At 47.7% G+C, this 16,377-nt stretch overlaps 1 protein-coding gene across 1 annotated transcript in view; it reads right to left on the bottom strand.

Moving 5' to 3' along the window:
• The window catches only part of RUSC2 (RUN and SH3 domain containing 2), a 46,363-nt gene that overhangs the window by 6,077 nt on the left and 23,909 nt on the right, over positions 1-16,377 (bottom strand). The window contains 7 exon segments of the mRNA XM_019610336.2: positions 140-314; positions 2,867-2,943; positions 3,939-4,082; positions 5,253-5,453; positions 5,943-6,252; positions 6,254-6,726; positions 8,613-10,690. Of these exon segments, the coding sequence (XP_019465881.1) occupies positions 140-314; positions 2,867-2,943; positions 3,939-4,082; positions 5,253-5,453; positions 5,943-6,252; positions 6,254-6,726; positions 8,613-10,584 (3,352 nt within the window). The 5' untranslated portion in view covers positions 10,585-10,690.

Genomic DNA, 16,377 nt, shown 5'->3' with positions numbered 1-16,377 from the left:
TTTTCTTACACATTGGCTAGCTCTGCTTTATACCTGTAGCTGTGCAGAGCTAAAGATGAAGGTATAGAACAACCTGGAACTCAACCTCCTTACCCCAGAAAGGTAATTTCTTTTTGTTTGTTTTTTTTTTTTTTTTTACCTAGTTGGGTGGATGCTTCCACCACGCTCCAGGGTATGTTCCTCCTCTGGCCAATGATCATGTCCAGGACGTAGGCCTTGAGCCCATCACTCAGGATGTCCCGGACAGCTGGGCACAGGTATTTCAGTATGAGATGCCCCACGTTGGGGCTCACAGAGCTGTTCCCAAGTTTAGCCTAAGGGAGAAGAGACAATAAGGACAGGGCTGGTAATTGCTCTGCATGGTAAAACATATGCAAACAGTCCACACACCCACCTGTCCACACAGACACCCAGGAGGCAATATGCAAGCCATGAAGAAATTCAGCAGCTCCTTGAACAGGAGCTTTCTCTTTACCCCTGCTGCCTCAGACACCAATTCTGGTTTACTCTCTGCAAGGTCTACCCCAGGCTGAGATGAGGCAACAGCTTGGGAAAAGAATATCTCACTTGGAAAGAGGATGTTCCTGTTTTGATGGGATGCCTAGTTCTCCCCACAGGTCTAACAAAGCTACAGCTGGAGGAAGGAAAGAGATGGGGATTTTTCTGCTGCCACAGAAGATTTTCATGTTGCTATTTTAGAAGTAGGAAGTAGCAAACTTCCAGCACTGAGGGGTTAAGAAACACTTAACAGTGACAAGCTGAGCTATAATTCCTGAGGATTACTATAAATAAACAGAGTGAGGGCAAAAGAGCTGGACAGAGCCCAAGATGAGGTGAAGAAGCATCTAAAAGCCAAGCTTCAGCAGAATGGGAAGATATTCTGCTTCATGAAATCCTTTAGCTGCCAAAGGTCAAGCCAAAGACGTCAGCCCTGGACCTTGCACATATTGGTGGTCCCAGGCAGTTGTGTTCAGGGCACAGATTTTACCAGCTGAGCAGGAATTACACTGTCCAGTTGGCATGGGTCCACAAAGGTCCTGAACTCAAACTGAACTTCTTCGTCAGGAATAATCCTGCCAGATCCACTGAGCATCAGAGCATCAGGGATGTGTGCTGCCTTTTGACAGGTGAATGCTCAGCCTTTGGCAGACTGAATGGATAAGGAAAACTCAGATAAAAACCATAGCGTTGTCCAGCAGGTAAAGTAATGGGTTAATATTGCCATTATTCCCCAAACCAACACAGCAAGTAGAGGAAAAACACTGTGAAGTTTTCAAAAACTGGAAATCTAACTAGCTCCAGTTACACTTCACAGCAATCTCTGCATCAGCAACATTGTAATGAGGGGCAAATTACCCTGGGCTCTGTGATAAGACTGAATGAGCTTGGAACCTGTTCTAGTGAGGTTTCTCCTTGGGGATGGCACTCCAGGGCAGTTGTCATCTCCAAACAGTCACACTGCTGCCCCAGAGTTCCTGACTGAAGGAGACTATTCAGCTTTGAGAGGAGGCAGCACAAACAATGCTGAGTATCACACAACAGAAAACATTTTTGGGACAAACAAGCAACTTCGTTCTGCCTGTGTTATTCCAGAAATGGGAGGTGAGAGACACAAGCAAAGACAGTCAGTCCCATGGGCAACCTAAATACACTCTGATGTTAGTGGGCTTGTGGTAATGGCCTTAGGAAAAGATCATCTGCTCTAGCTGGGCAATGACTGATGCATTTTTTTATTATTATGAAGCCCTGTCATACATCAAGGGACTGGAGACACTGTGTTATGCTCTGCTACAGATGTCAGAACAGAATCAGAGGACAGATGGAGTAGGGAGACATAACTCTCCAGAGTATGAGAAAAAGAGTTGTGGTACTTCATTATACCATAAGTCCAGATAGCTTGGTATTCTAAGGACCATTTGTAAGTCCTTAAGTGTCCTGATTTCAGCTGTGATAGAGTTTTGGGTTTTTTTTCTTCAAAGCATCTGGTACGATGCTGTATTTTGGCTTTTGATAACACACTGATGTTTTGGTTGTTGCTGAGCAGTGCTCAGAGCTAAGGATGTTTCAGCTTCTTGTACTGTCGTACAGTGAAGGGGCTGAGGAGGGAGCTGTGAGGGGACAGAACCAGAACAGCTGACCCGAACTGGCTAAAGGGATATTTCATACTACATGACATCAGGCAAATAAATTTCAAAACTGAAGGGGATTGACAGCTGCTGTTCAGGAACCAGGAAGGCATTGCTCAGGAGGTGATGAGCAGTTGCATTGTGCATCACCTGTTTTGTAAATGTATATATAATTTCAATTAATATTATTATTTTCCATTTCTCTTCCTCTTCTGCCTCAGTAAACAGCAGTGGTTATATTTTATCTCAACCCATAAGTTCTACTTTGTTGGGTTTTTTTCATTTTTTTTCCCCCAGTTCTCTCTCATCCCATTGGGAGAGGGGAGTGAGTGAATAAGGTACTTAGCTGCCTGCTGGGTTAAACCACAACAAGAGACACTCTCAGAAGAGTAATGCTAATGCTCTCCTTGCCTATAGCGAATTACAATTCAGGAACTACCTAAGGCAGACATCATTCCTGTGTGTTTAGTACACATTAGCAAATTTCCCTTCCCTTCATTTTTCCAATCTTTCCTTAAACACGTGTAGCATTAGCATCCTCAACATCACGGAGAAAGAACTGTCACACATTTACTGTCTACCGCATGAGGCACCATCAACTGCTTTTGTTTTGTTGCTCCTACTAGCTTTATCTGATGCCTCTTAATTTTTTAACTGGAAGAGAATGGAGAAACAGCCTTTTTCCATCCTGTCCCTATCACTTATGATGGTAAAAAAGCCATAAGAAAAACAAGACTTACCTTCACCCCTGGATCCCTGCTGGTTCCAAAGTGAGCCACAATCAGGTCAACAGCAGTGTTGATTGCCTTCACCAGGCCTAGAGGGAAATACAGAGTCAGAGCTGCTTCTAGGACAGACCCAGACCAAACACAAAGAAATCAGGCATTAGATACAGCATTTCCAAGCCATGTTCGCACAGGTCCCTCCTCTGCCAAAAACATGCAGAACCCCTCCTGAATCCTCAGCAAATATATCTGTGTTGGCCCCAACACTCACGTATCAGCCTGACAGTTCAACAATCTTTAGAAGAGGCTGAAGGACAAGACACCGTGTGGATATTCCCACAGCACAGGAGGTGGAAACATTACCTCCACACACCACCTCTTGTGGGACCAGGGACAGGTTCTGAGGCAAAGACAGGGCAGAAACAACAAATTTAGCAGCTATGTAATGATGATCACTAAGAAAGCAGTAGTGGATATGCATCTGCATCAGCATGATTCAAGAATAGTAGTGGGATAGGGGAGAAGCTGCCATGTAGGAGTCACCAACACATAACTGGTAAAGGCACAGGAACCTTTCTGCACATCCCTCGTCTCTGACAAGACACAGAAGCAGCTGTCAGCAGTCATCACAGTCACATCTTGGCCTGCTTTGAAATTCTTTTGCCCACCCTGTCATATACACTATATTCACCTACAGACCCAAAAGACCTAAATGACTAAAACTCAGGCTAGCCCATCTGCAACACCACACAGATCCACAGGTCTATGCTTGTATACTGAAATGGGATTGCAGCATACTGTGCCATCAGTTCATGCTCCTCTGCCAGCCTGCTCTCTTTACACTTTCTTGTGGTTTCTTCTCATCATACTTCCTGGTAAAGTAGATGGAACGTATTTTTCAGCATATGGTATGGTGCAAAGGAAAATGAACATGTGCTGGCTGTTCAGGGGAACATCTAGTTACGATTCTACAGCAGAAGAGGGCAGGAAAGAAATCATTATGCCTACAGAGACAGAGAGAAGCACTGTTCACCTTATGCTGTGCTACACTCCATTCTCCACTGCCAAAAGAGATACATGGACTCACCCTTCTTCTGCAGCAAGTCGATAGAGATGGACTCTGTGTTGCCATCTGGGGAGAGACAGAACTCAGCAGGGGGTTTCTCAGCTAGTGAGAAGTAGTCAGGGAAGAAGTCAGTGTAGGTAAGTTGGAGTTGCCTCATAGACTGTCCTGCATGGCCAAGACAAGGGGGAAAAAGAGTTAAATTCAATTAAATTATACCAAAGCCTCTCCCATATAGTTTGCTTTTCCCAGAAGCAAGCTGCACCAGGAGTCTTCCCTCCTGTCTGACCAAGACTGGACCAGCAAGGCTACAAGTTTGTTACTCCCCCAGAAACAGTATGCATGTTCAGCCTCAGAGCTGAACCCCAAAACTGACCCAGCATGTAGCTCCAGCTTGGCTGGGAATGTGTGGGCACTGGAAGATGCTGAAGGATGTTCACCCTTATGGGGCTGTGCTGAAGAAAATCTCAGCGTACCATACTGGTACATAGGGCTGCAGTGCAGGTAGCTGCAGCAGGGATATAAGCTGATCAGAAGGAGCACACAGAGAATCCCTATGTGGGACACAGACATTCACAGGCAATAAACAACATGCCTTCTGCTTAACCCCTGGGAGAGACTCTGTTTTCAAGGGGAGACTTCTATGAATGCTCTTTCATACAGCTTTATTTTCCTACAGACTGTTTCCTCAGTTCCATGCCAGGCATTCTCCCACAAAAGAGGGGTGGAGAAGCTGTTTGGGTTGGGAGAGGGAGGTGTAGAGCTTTGGATCTGATCACAAGAATACTCTCCCTCTGACATACCCTCCTGCTTCTCCTGGAGGACTCTCAAAGCTTCAACCAAAAGCAGATCAGTCCCCTCTGTCTTTCTCGCACTGTCTCTGGAGAACATGGAAGACCTTAATGGCAAAGCATGGACAAGCTGCCCCATGAGAGCTACAACCCAGCATCTAGCATGCTGATGTGGCTGGTGCAGATGAGCAGACACTGCAGGGCACAGACACAAGATCTTCAAGGGCCACAACTGCAGTATGAGACATGAACTATAAGCTGGAAACAGCCCTGGAGCACTTGCTGAGGTTTGAGCTGTCCCTTCAGTCCAGCCCAGAGCCAGACCTAACCGCTCTCAGCTCATGGAGAAGAAGAGAGGCTCCAGGAGTTGTACCCACCAGTAAGCAATTTTCACCTTCCTCTTGTACACTACAGCCCCACTGTGAGTAGAAGCATCAACACTACTTCTCACAGCATGCAGACTGGTGACGAGGCCAGGCATAGCTGGGACACTGAACAGGAGCCCTGAGGTCACCCCCAGACCCAACAGCAGAAGGGCAGTGCGCACCATTCAGCTTGCAGTGGAAATGGCTGGTGTTGAGAGAGCCAGGGAACTCAAAGATGGGATTCCCTCGGTTCAGCCGGGGCTCTTGCTGTCTCCTGTCTAGGTTGCTGGCTAAGCTGGGCAGCCCTGAAACACGGTCCAGGCCCAGGGGATTCCTCCGCCTGTACTCTCGCCACTTCAGCGCTTGAGGGGAGAGGTGGTTCGCTACAATGCCGCAGGCAGCGTGCACCAGGTGGAAGGACATGAGCAGACAGGAGGGCGTGGAGGGCAAACAGGGAGAGAAGGATGAGAAGGAAGAAAAACAGAGAAAGAGAGACAGCAAGTTAGTTGAAGTCCAGTGGCATTTCAGGACATTAGCACATACATACAGAGGGAGGTGGTGGCCATAGCCAGGCACAGTAGGAGCCTGAGTAACCTGGGGGCTGTAGGCACAGGGAGGGCAGATTCAGGGTGCCAGCACCTGGCATGAGGAATGTGAGGATCAGTATCCCCCTCTGGAAATGCTGTGTAGGAGGCAGAACTGAAGGAACACACAGGCAGAGTGATGAGGGGAGCTATTGGGTGCCACCACAGCACCCAGACTCAATTTTGGTCCAGGTTGTGGCTGTAGGAAGGGTAGTGTTATGGGGAGCATCCATCATCAAGGAACTGGAGATGTTCTTCATCAGCACATACCAGTGGATGGGTACCTACCATTGAGGGGCCGTCCTCCCATGCTGCTCAGTGGACCAGAGCTGCTGGTCTCACTGCCACGCCTCCAGTGGGGATCTGCCTGGGCTCCCACTCGGCTCATCGGCACACTACTCAGAGAAAGGGGCAGGAGGGACCTGCTGTGGAGTCGGTACTCAGAGAACGGTGGGCTTGGCTCCAGAGGTGCCTCTTTCTTGGGAACAGGCCTGAGGTTCTCATTTTGCCTCGGGGCATCAACTTTGGTGACTTGAGTGGGCTGCATGGCGCTGACAGCAGGGGAAGACCTGGTTGGAAGCAGGCTGGCAGAGATGGGGGCAGGACCTGCTCCTGGGAGGCTGGCTTTCTCCAGCTCGCTCAGTGGTGGGCGAGGAAGAGGAGTCCATGCTCTGAAAGAAAGGCACGTTGCATCGCACAGGAGAGTAACTGCCCAGTGGGGATGGCCGGGTTGTCTCCGGGGCCGTCTTCTTGATGCACCCATCATTAAGAGAGGCAGCTCCATCTGCTGAACGCTGGGTCAGGAGCATGCCATGGGCTTGGCCTCCAGCCATTGCTGACTGCTCTGCCAGGGCAGCAGAGTTCTGGGAACTCGAAGAGATCTGCTGGCTTGCAGGTCGGTTGCTGGATAAGCTGTAAAGTTGGGAAAGACTGGAGGCAAAATGGCTGTGCAGAGCACGAGTCTTGGGTGGCTTGCTGAAATGGTGCTGAAAAACGAACGGTTGGATGGGCAGTGTTGTGGGACGCTGGTCCTTGCTGTAGCGTACCACAGGCTTGCTCTCTGTGCCTCCACCTTTAGGGAGAGAAAAGGGGACAGTATGTGAGGGCAGGCAAAATGACAGTAGTCATGAATATGGTGGATCACTGGAAAAAGAGAACGTGCTCTCAGCTACTGGAGGAAGAGGATGAGCTAGAGACCAGTGCCAAAAAATGAGTGGTTCAAGAACCAGTTACACACATGAACTGGTAGAGTGAGGGCAAGTGCCTTCAAATGAAGTTTCCAGCTGTTGACAGCTGTCTTGAAGAGTAAGGTGTTGTACTGGGGGTTTCTCTCTCCTGGTCCAGCTTCCCACCCTTTCCACATTCCTTCATCCCAGAACAGCAAAAGCCATGGCCTCAGACACCTGCCTCTGCCCAGACAATGCCCAAAGACAGAGCCTAATGCACTGCAGTACTACAAAATTTTATATATCAAAGGACTGCTTCCTCTCACAAGTGCTGTGAACTCACCCAACTTGCCGCAAGTATTATGAGCACCACAGGTCTTAATCCAACCATTCCCCGCTCTCCTTGGGGTATGCTTGCCCTCCTTCCCTATAGCTAGCATTTAGCAGGGCTTGCTTTCTCTCTGGTTCCTTATCAGACCACCTAGGTTTGCATGCTGCTTTGATCTGGAGGCAGCTCTTCTCCAACTGCTGGCAGCAGTTCTCAGCACAGCTCTAATTACAGCCTTGCTGTTTTGCACGGGAATGTAGTGCAGCCAGGGATGTAGGCTATACTGCTCTGAGAGCTTCTGCTTGCCTGTTCCTCCCACTCCCTAAGTAGCTCCTGCTCCGTCCAAGCATTGTCTCTGCAACTCTGCTGCTCCCATGGCTGCCTTCTCTCCCTGCCATCCTGCACTAAGTGCAAGCTAAAGGCTCAAAAAATCAAGCCAGGATAATGACCAAAAGAAATATCTTGCTCCAAAGGTCAAAATCTCTTTCATACCTGCACTTAAGTGCTCTTTCAGTCTCCTGCTAGAAATCTGCAGCGCATCAAATGGCACATCCTTAGCATATCAGAGGCTATTTACTGCAGCAGCCTGGTCAGAGATCCATTTTGGATTGGCTTTTACTTGTGAAACAAATACAATAACTGTCTAGAGCAGAGAGAGAGGGGACTCCTGCCATGCTGGAGAAATGGCCGTACCTCAACAACTTATAGAACTGTTACACAGCTTTCTCACCAGGACACATAACGTCAAGATCAATGTGAAAAGCAAATCAGGTACTACAAGCTTTCCACAGAAGGTGCAGGGAAAACTGCCCTGGCAATGGTCATGTGCCCTTCCAGAAGAACCTCTGCTGCAGTTCTGTGAGACGTAGCCAGAACATTACAGGCAAGGACACACAGATTCTCTCATCCCTTTAGGACTCATACTGTAAGTGCTGGCAGAGACTGTGCAAGCTCTCTGAGCCACACATCAAGAGGAGATGATTGGCTGTGCCACTTCCCTCCCCAGCTCTATCTCAAACAGATTCAAAAAAGAAAGACTGAAAAAGTACTCAATGGTTTCCCTTCTCTTTGTCTGCTTGGAAGTCAGCTCTGCCAAGTACCTGTGAATCTCTGTCTTGGGAGCTAAGGGGAGGTCATAGACTGAGGGAATACCATGCCCTAGAAAGAAGTCAGAATGAAATAAACATCCAAGCTGCAAACTCCCTAAGTGCTAATGTAATTTCCTCCCTTACATGATATTACAGGTTTGCAGAAAACCTCAATTTTCTACAGAAACACAAGGACAAGCTGGGTCTGAAATAAGCATATCAGAACTTTGTCCCAGAGACTTAGCAGGCTTGGAAACAAACTGCACATACTCTGGTCTCTCACTACTATGCAGGTTCCTCTGCTGCTTCCCTCTAGTCCCAAAGAGTAGTCTTTTTTTTTTATTACTTCTCCATTCTGTCTAGTTTGACTCCTTACCGTCTGCTCGAGCTCTAACATCTCTTTGTCCATGGCCACTGGTAGAACTACCTGAGAAGTTGGCATCTGCCTCCGTCAGCAGGGTGAGAGAGGCTTGCTCACCTGCCCCATGCCCACTGGGGACGGTCTCATTGGGTCCTGAGTCTTTGGTGGAACACAAAGCCTGTCTGTCCCCAAAAGGGTGATTCAAACAGAAGCCCTCGCAGCTTCGGTTCAGGCCATGGATGAAGGGCATGGGTGGAAGACTCTGGCTGCGGTGAGCTCTTTCTTCAAGGAAGGTTGGGCAGTCCCGTTGTGCCTCAGGGATAGGGGAGAACTCCAAGGAGGAATCTCCACTGCACCGAAGTGGTGGCGAGGTGCTGTTCTTTTTCCTGCCTTTAGCAAGTTCAGCAAAAGATGTCACTCGCTTTGGTGGGGAGCTCTGAATGGGTATTGCTGGACTTTCACTCAACTTAACTGGACAGCTCACCATACGCTCCAAAGACCCCAGCCTGTTGCCAGGACTCCTGTCCAGGTTCTGATCATAGCTTCTGGAGCGCTGCCGGTTTGTGTTGAGGTTAGGTGGCGATACGTTTACATAGACCTGGCCTTCAATCATGTTCTCTGTGGTTTCTCCCTTTGTCTCCTCTTCACTGCACTCCACATTGCCTTCTTCTTCTCTTAGGTCAGGCCTTCTAAAAAGATAGTATTCAGTGGGCTGAGCTGGGCTACCTTTGGTCTGGTCTTCTGAGCAACTAGTTATGGAAGATCCTGCGGGGCTGGGAGATGACTGGGAAGACAAGTCACATGTGACTAGCTTATAATAATTCTGAGTAGCCACAACAAGCCGTGCTTGGCTCTGGAAGCAGGCAGTGAGGTCTGAGCTCTCTGAAGTGCAAGGCTCACAGTGGAGGTGGTAGGAGTTGCAGTTAGCATCAAGAACTGGTGAGGAAGAACGGTGACACTCACATGTCTTCCCTGAACTCTCCGGGTGATGAGACTCACAAGACATCTTGGACTCTGTGGGTGACGAATGCAAATCCAAGTAAAAAGCCCCTGTGTCTGAGTGGCTGCAGAAGGAAGAGTCACAGGACAGGTTGGCTGAATTCAGGTTAGATCGAGAATGGCCATTCATTTTATTGTAGAGAGCACTGAAGTTCACCAGCACCCCATCAGAGCTGTTGCAAGAAGAGTCACTGATGTAGCCCATCTGCTGGTCAATCACTTCAGACTGACTTGATGAACTGTAGCAGCGACAGTGTTGGAGGTCTGAGCTGGAACAGCTGCACGTCCGGCTATGCAGGGCATCATGGTTCCCCAGTGATTCACCTGTATTTTGATTCCACTCCTGGTCACCACCATCGAAGGAGAAGCTGGAGGAGCTGCCACGATTGCAGCTGCATTCATCAAGCTCCATGCGTTCTGTGGCCTGGTGGCACCGGTTCGCATTGTTCCTCTTCTGGATGTCATCACTGCTGATTTTGTCCTCTTGCCCATCTACCACACTGGATCGGCTTGCCATGTTCCAGGATTTCACAATCTGGTTGGAGTCGTGGAGGTGGAAAGGGTGCAACGTCAGCTCATGCAGATGAAAGGGAGGTTTGCCACCCACAAGGGAGTTGTGAAGGTGGAAAGACTTTTGACCCAAGTCATCCCCAAAGATGCTGAGATCTTCACCCTCAGTCAGTAAGAAAGGGTTGTGTCGCTTACTGGCACTAGGGACAACCAAGTCCCTTACTTTGCCTTCTTTGTTGTCTGAGGCCTCTGCTGAGGATTCAGAGGCCTGGAGAAAGCTGCTGTACACCAAGGAGTCGGTCTGTGAAAGGTCTCTTTCTGGAAGGGTAGAGGTGCGTGTAATGCCAAGATCTGGCTGACAGAAGGGGTTGGTCCTTTTGTTCACAGAGCAGCACTGCCTATCCGGGACCTGGCAATGCACAAGAGGAATGTGATGGACAATCAGAGTCTCGCCAGTCAGCTTTGGTGGACTATCCATGGTGAGGAATGCTCTTCAGGACATCAGTTAAACTGTTGCTACCCATGGACGGTGCGGCTGCACATGAGAAACTGGTAGGACACTTCTCATGAGGGAATTCAGATACCTAGACAGAGACAGAAATGCAAAGAAAGTCACTTCTCAATTAAGGCATGAATATTTGAAGCCTCCCTTGTTTGATCAAAGACTTCAAGGTCTAAGTGGTGTTCTTTGTCAGTACAAGATCCCAGTGTAAGGCTCCGAGCAACCTTTCCTCAGGGAAAGCATTACAAGACAAGACAGAAATGCCCCTTCCATTCCAGTCTCCTGGGACAATCCTTGTGCTTCCAGCTGACACTTGCAAACTTCTCTGAGGGAACTTATTTCACTCAAGTAGCCAAAGAACTGCACAGGCTTTGGGTCAAAGGAAACCCTCAATGCTGATGGCGCCCATTGCACATGCACAGGAAAACCTGACACTTACCTCCTCATTCAGTTATTTAATGTATTTCACAACAGGACTGCTGTTACAATGCACAGACCCAGGATTCACACAACCAGGACACTAAGAGGCCAGCACCTCATGTTCAGTAAATAACAGTCTGTCATAAAGCTAGAGGAAGATGTTCATCAGCATGAGACATAGGAGAGCAGGGAACATATTCATTTCTCTTTCCCCAGCTGTCCTTGAGGACCAAACAGCAAGAGCTTTCAGAGCAGTCTGGAGAGTTTTCCTTTTTGCATTCTCTTCTGCATTTCAGAGAAAACAATGCAGAGAAGATTGGGGAAGGGCAGCTAAGGCACTGTGGTCAAGGAGAAATCTCAAAAAAACCCCACTGACCCACGGTGATCCCAAGGAATTCAAAACTAAATTAAGGGTCTTACATATCAATCCCTTGTTTTGGAAACCCTGGTCTGAACATCCTAGGTCAGCAATTCATATCCCATATTCCATCCTCAGTGCTCATATCCCTCAGCATCCTCAGTGCTCACAGCATCCTGGCACTGCACACTGCAATCTCTGGTCACTATTAGGCTTCCATCACTATTAGGCTTCAAAGTGACACTAACAGTATCTGAGTCTTTATCTACATAAACCCAGTGCTCATGACTATGAAATGACAATGGATTTGGAACAGAGCTGCAAAGGAATACAGGAGTGCAGAGAGGAAATTAAGAAATGTGGGATAAATGAAATCAGAACACTGCAAGCAGTGAGACAGCTCTACAGAAAGATCAAGAGCTTCAGTTCTGTCAGCTTCATGGCATAAGAATAGCAATTAAAAGATGCTAAAATAAAGCTGATCAAACTTTCTCCCACGCATAATAGCGATTCTCACAGATACAGGATGTTTTGGCAGAAGAAAAAAAACCCAGAAAGATGGAAACAGACCTAGGGTTTACAGCAAACACCCACTGATGTAGAAGTTGATGCTAACAGTGGTGTTAGTGAGCTGACAAGCCTTGTGGATCAGTCTAGACTCTACCAGAGACCCATGTGTGGGGCAAATGATACACCCAGAATTAGGCTCTGAAAAAGAAAAGTCACCTGGACCACACCCAGGGAACTACCAGGCGACCCTAAACCAGCCCTGCCAGTAGACTTCTTGGTGCTTATATCACCCTTCCCTCTCCCTTCACTGACTCCTCTGTCTCACAAGGCCCTGCTCCTTTCCCACAGTCTCTGCCATATTGACTGAAAGGAATGAGTATGTTCTCCATCTGGTTCCTGAGAGTAGATTTTGCACGTTAGGGATTCCCACGATCACATTGTTCAAGAACCACTACTGGTAACAACAGCTTCTGGCTCTACGCCTAACGCAAACATGCCGAAAATGTTCAACAGCTAGAGCTGTGTTTCTGCCCCATTTTGAACTTTGTGCATCACTGATGATGCACATAGCAGCACAAATCCTCACTTATTCCCCAGCACTGTGGGAAGAGCTAGCTCTGGTTCTGCAGTGCTTATTTGCTCATTGGGACCTCTCCTTCCCTTGTTACTACCCTGGTAGATGGTTGTAACACTTACATCATGCCTCTCCATAAGGTTTTGCTGTGTTCTGAGTGTCGCCACAATGCAACAGCTTGAAAAGCATCATTTTTCGGATACAAGCGGTGACAACCAAACGCTTCATTGCTAAAGCACATCTCTACTGCCTCTGGGAAATGGCTGCTTAGAGCACCAGCACCCATCTGCTGCCCAGCCCTGCCAAGTAGTGCACACCTCACATTGCTGCAGATGCTGCTGTGGGAGGACAAGGTTTGCATAGGCACACACTGACATTTGACAGCAAAATGTCAGGCGAGGCGACATACAGCCATTTCCCAGCTGTCTCTCTGCAGCTCAGCCCAGCTCTTTGGTTTTGATGGCAGCACAGGCTGCCCAGGCAGACTGTGAATCACTGACTGTCACATGTGCTGCAGCGGATGAATGCTGCCCGCACCTACAGCACATGGCTCCAAAGGCCAGTATCATACAAAAAATGCTGCCAGCTCCTGCCAGGAGCCATTTTGATAGCTTCCTTAGGGATATGCACGACTTTTTTGTGCCCTAGGTATCACAAGTCTCCCTTAAGATATTCTCATGTCTCAGGGATGCAGGGAAGTTAGACAGTGGCACTGTCAGCACAAGGATCATTAATTTCCCAACCCCGTCCTCCCTGGCCATACTATCCACTGGTTCTCCTTCCAATTCTGAAAGACTGCAGAAGGATCCACTCTCTTCTCTTTAGGGTGTGATAGGCTGAGATCTGTGCTGGGTTGTAAAATCCAGCAGGCACACTAGTTTCACATTCTACTGGGGTTGATAAGCTCTTTATAAAGCAATCCCACTCCTTTGCAAGTGGGGGATTTCAGAAGGAGGGATACACAGTTTGCATCCAGACACTTTTAGCCCAGTCAGTTCATTTTTCTTAATTATCATAGCAGAAGCACACAGTGCTGAAATCTGCTTAATCCTATGCACATAATAGCATACATAGCATTATCCAGCAACAATCTCTGTCTGGAAAACTGTGTCATGGCAGAGCAAGGCAGGAGGCATGCAAGAAGCACCGTGACTCTAGATGCAACAGCCATTTTGATTGCAAATGTCAAAATTCTTAACCTACTCCATACTGACACCATCTGCTGCTGAAGGGGAAATATGGGTTGTCTATTCTGTCAGCTCAGACATCTCATTATCTGGAGATGCCTTTCACGAATTAAGGTAATGCAAAGCAGAGAACAGCTTTTCATGAGATATCTATGATGTGGTGGAGAATTATCAATGCTTGTACCCTTCATTATACAAAAAGAAAAAATTTTAAGTTGCAGCAAAGCTCTAGGTAAGCAGAGAAAGAGAAGTGCTGAGCAACAAAGGGGTGGTTTAGCACTGACCTGAGAGCTGCCTGCCAAGATGCACTATGCTTCAGAAAGGATACAGCACATTGCAGATAACAGACAACACAGCACTGCTCAGGCTCCACACCTCTCTCCTTGCAAGGCTTCTGCAAGGCCCCCAGTTTTTCCCCATCCACAAGTCTGAAGATGCTGTGCTAATTTGAGGGTGGTCAGTGCAGCTCCTTGGCTTCTTAAGTACTTCTTGCACTGAGAAAGTGCAAGAGCCATCAGAGCCTTGCCTGCAAATCCCGATGTGCTAGATGTGGCAGTCACAGAGCTCCAGGCATACTCCATTATTATCTCTCTGGTTACACTTCTGGAGTTTGCTGGCAGCTGCCCGCAAGGTGTGGCTGGGTTCAACAGACAGCGATACAGGTTTTCTCAGAATAGGTAATGCAATAGCAGAGAAGCATGCAGAGAATTTAGAAATAAATATAATTTCAATACACAGAGTCTGCATATATAACATGAAGGAAGAAGAGATGATCAGAACTCCCAGCTGGAGGAGATGCTGGCTGTTTGGAGGCTGGCTTTTCTGAACAGACTACTATTTCTACAGATCTCTGCCACTTAATCTACAAACTTGAATGCTCCGTGTAAGCCTTTAACTGTGAGGGTTCTTGCTGCGTCTTTCTGAATGGCTTTGGTTTCAGTCATCATCATCTTACCTCAGATAAAACAAGACAACGAAGACACTGAAAGGTGAAAGATGGAAAAACAGGGTTAGGACCTGGGCATCTGGTTTAATAGATGAGTTAGCCAAAATTCTTTACTATTAGAACTGCTTGTTCTTTTGTTATGGTTTCATGTGAATCCCTGACTCCTACATGGCATCTGCATTAAGATGGCTGAAGAAATTATACAGATCTACAAAACAAACAGTTTGTGAGCTTGCAGACAAAGGCACAATACAGACGTCTTCTCATTGCTCTATGGGGGGAGAGAGATCCAGTTCATTCTCTGTCAGCTTACCTCCAGGCAAAAGGGCTGGAAGAACAGTGCAACCGGAAGGAACTCTTTGTAAGCCTCCACTGCTCTTTTCCTGCCTCAGAGAACAGACAGAAGAATGAGGGTAGCCTTTCTGGGTGGCCCTGGGTGAATACTCCAGGACCCAGTGCTAACAGTGGGGGCTGCTGCAAGATACAAGGATTTGATGATTCCTAAGTTTCTGCCTTAGCTCAGGGTGGTTCCTCTGTCATTTTGAGCAAACCCCCAGAAGAGAATCACTTCCCTTTCCACATCAAGGTGCTGCTTGGGCCTCAGCTTTTTTTTCAGAGGTTTTCATGACAGCCTGACTCAGCTCACTATCATCACATCCCAAAAATACATAGGATTATGTTGTGTTCAAAACAGAAACAGCAGCATGTGGTGGTCAGCGGTGAGGAGCCTGCCAGCAGGGATGACAGGGTGAGTGAGATGAAAGTAAATAGTAGATACATGCATGCCTAACAAACACACAACTAAGGATGAACAGGTACTGCCTCCTAGTCAGAGGAAAATAAGACCCAGCTGCATTGGGCACTTTGAGTTACAGAAGCCATTAGAAACAGCTCATGCAGCAGCTCTATACCAGCAGCCATGGGGCTGGACAGAGACCAAACCCGACTCTCCCAAGTCTGCGCTCTTCTGCTCGTGACTCACCAGCTGGCATGTGGCATTCAGCAGGAGACACTTGCAGGGCCCAACTTAAGAAGTAGTAGGGTGATCTGGGTTGGAATCTGCCCCTCCTCCTCCAACAGCCCATCCTCTGCCCCAACCCCCACTGCATATGCTCCTAATTAGCATATGCAAATCCACAGAGGAGAAAAGACTCTAATGTTGCTAGCTTTTAGTATTGCACTGAAATTGCTGCTGCATTAGTCTCTGAACACAGTATATCCTTTTTATCATGCTCTAGTGGCAGCAGGGAGGAGGGACCATATTTGCATAGCATCTTCAAATTATGAGTACTATAAAAGCACATCTAGGATTTTACAAAAGCAGAAATTACACAATTCCTTCGTGAATGGATCCATTTAGGCACTGGAGCCTGGCTGTTATGTGATTCCCAAAGTATTCAAGAACCCATTCAGATAAGAAAAAATCCTATCAGCAAACAAAACTGCTAGGCAGACTCAGTAGCAAAAATACCAGGCTTAACTCCTCCTTGGCTGCACTTTCCCCAGGGTTTAGCCATGAACTAGGGCTGTTGCTATCAGCTGGCAGCCTCAAGAACATGCTCCTTGTATAGACATGAAGGACTGAAGACCATGTCTGCAGTTTTATGCAGAGAGCTGCTGTCTGACCAATGCCTGGAAGCATATAAGATCAAAGAATCAGAGAATGACCTCAGGAGGAAAAGACCTTAAAGATCACCCAGTTCCAACTTCCTGCCATGGGCTGGTTGCCCCCACCAGCTCAGCTGCCCAGGGCCCCATCCAACTTGGCCTTGAG

The sequence above is a fragment of the Meleagris gallopavo genome, chromosome Z, assembly GCF_000146605.3.
Source record: "Meleagris gallopavo isolate NT-WF06-2002-E0010 breed Aviagen turkey brand Nicholas breeding stock chromosome Z, Turkey_5.1, whole genome shotgun sequence".
Lineage (NCBI taxonomy): Eukaryota > Metazoa > Chordata > Aves > Galliformes > Phasianidae > Meleagris > Meleagris gallopavo.
The sequence above is the reverse complement of the archived record's forward strand: the minus strand, read 5'-3'. Positions and strand labels throughout refer to the sequence as shown.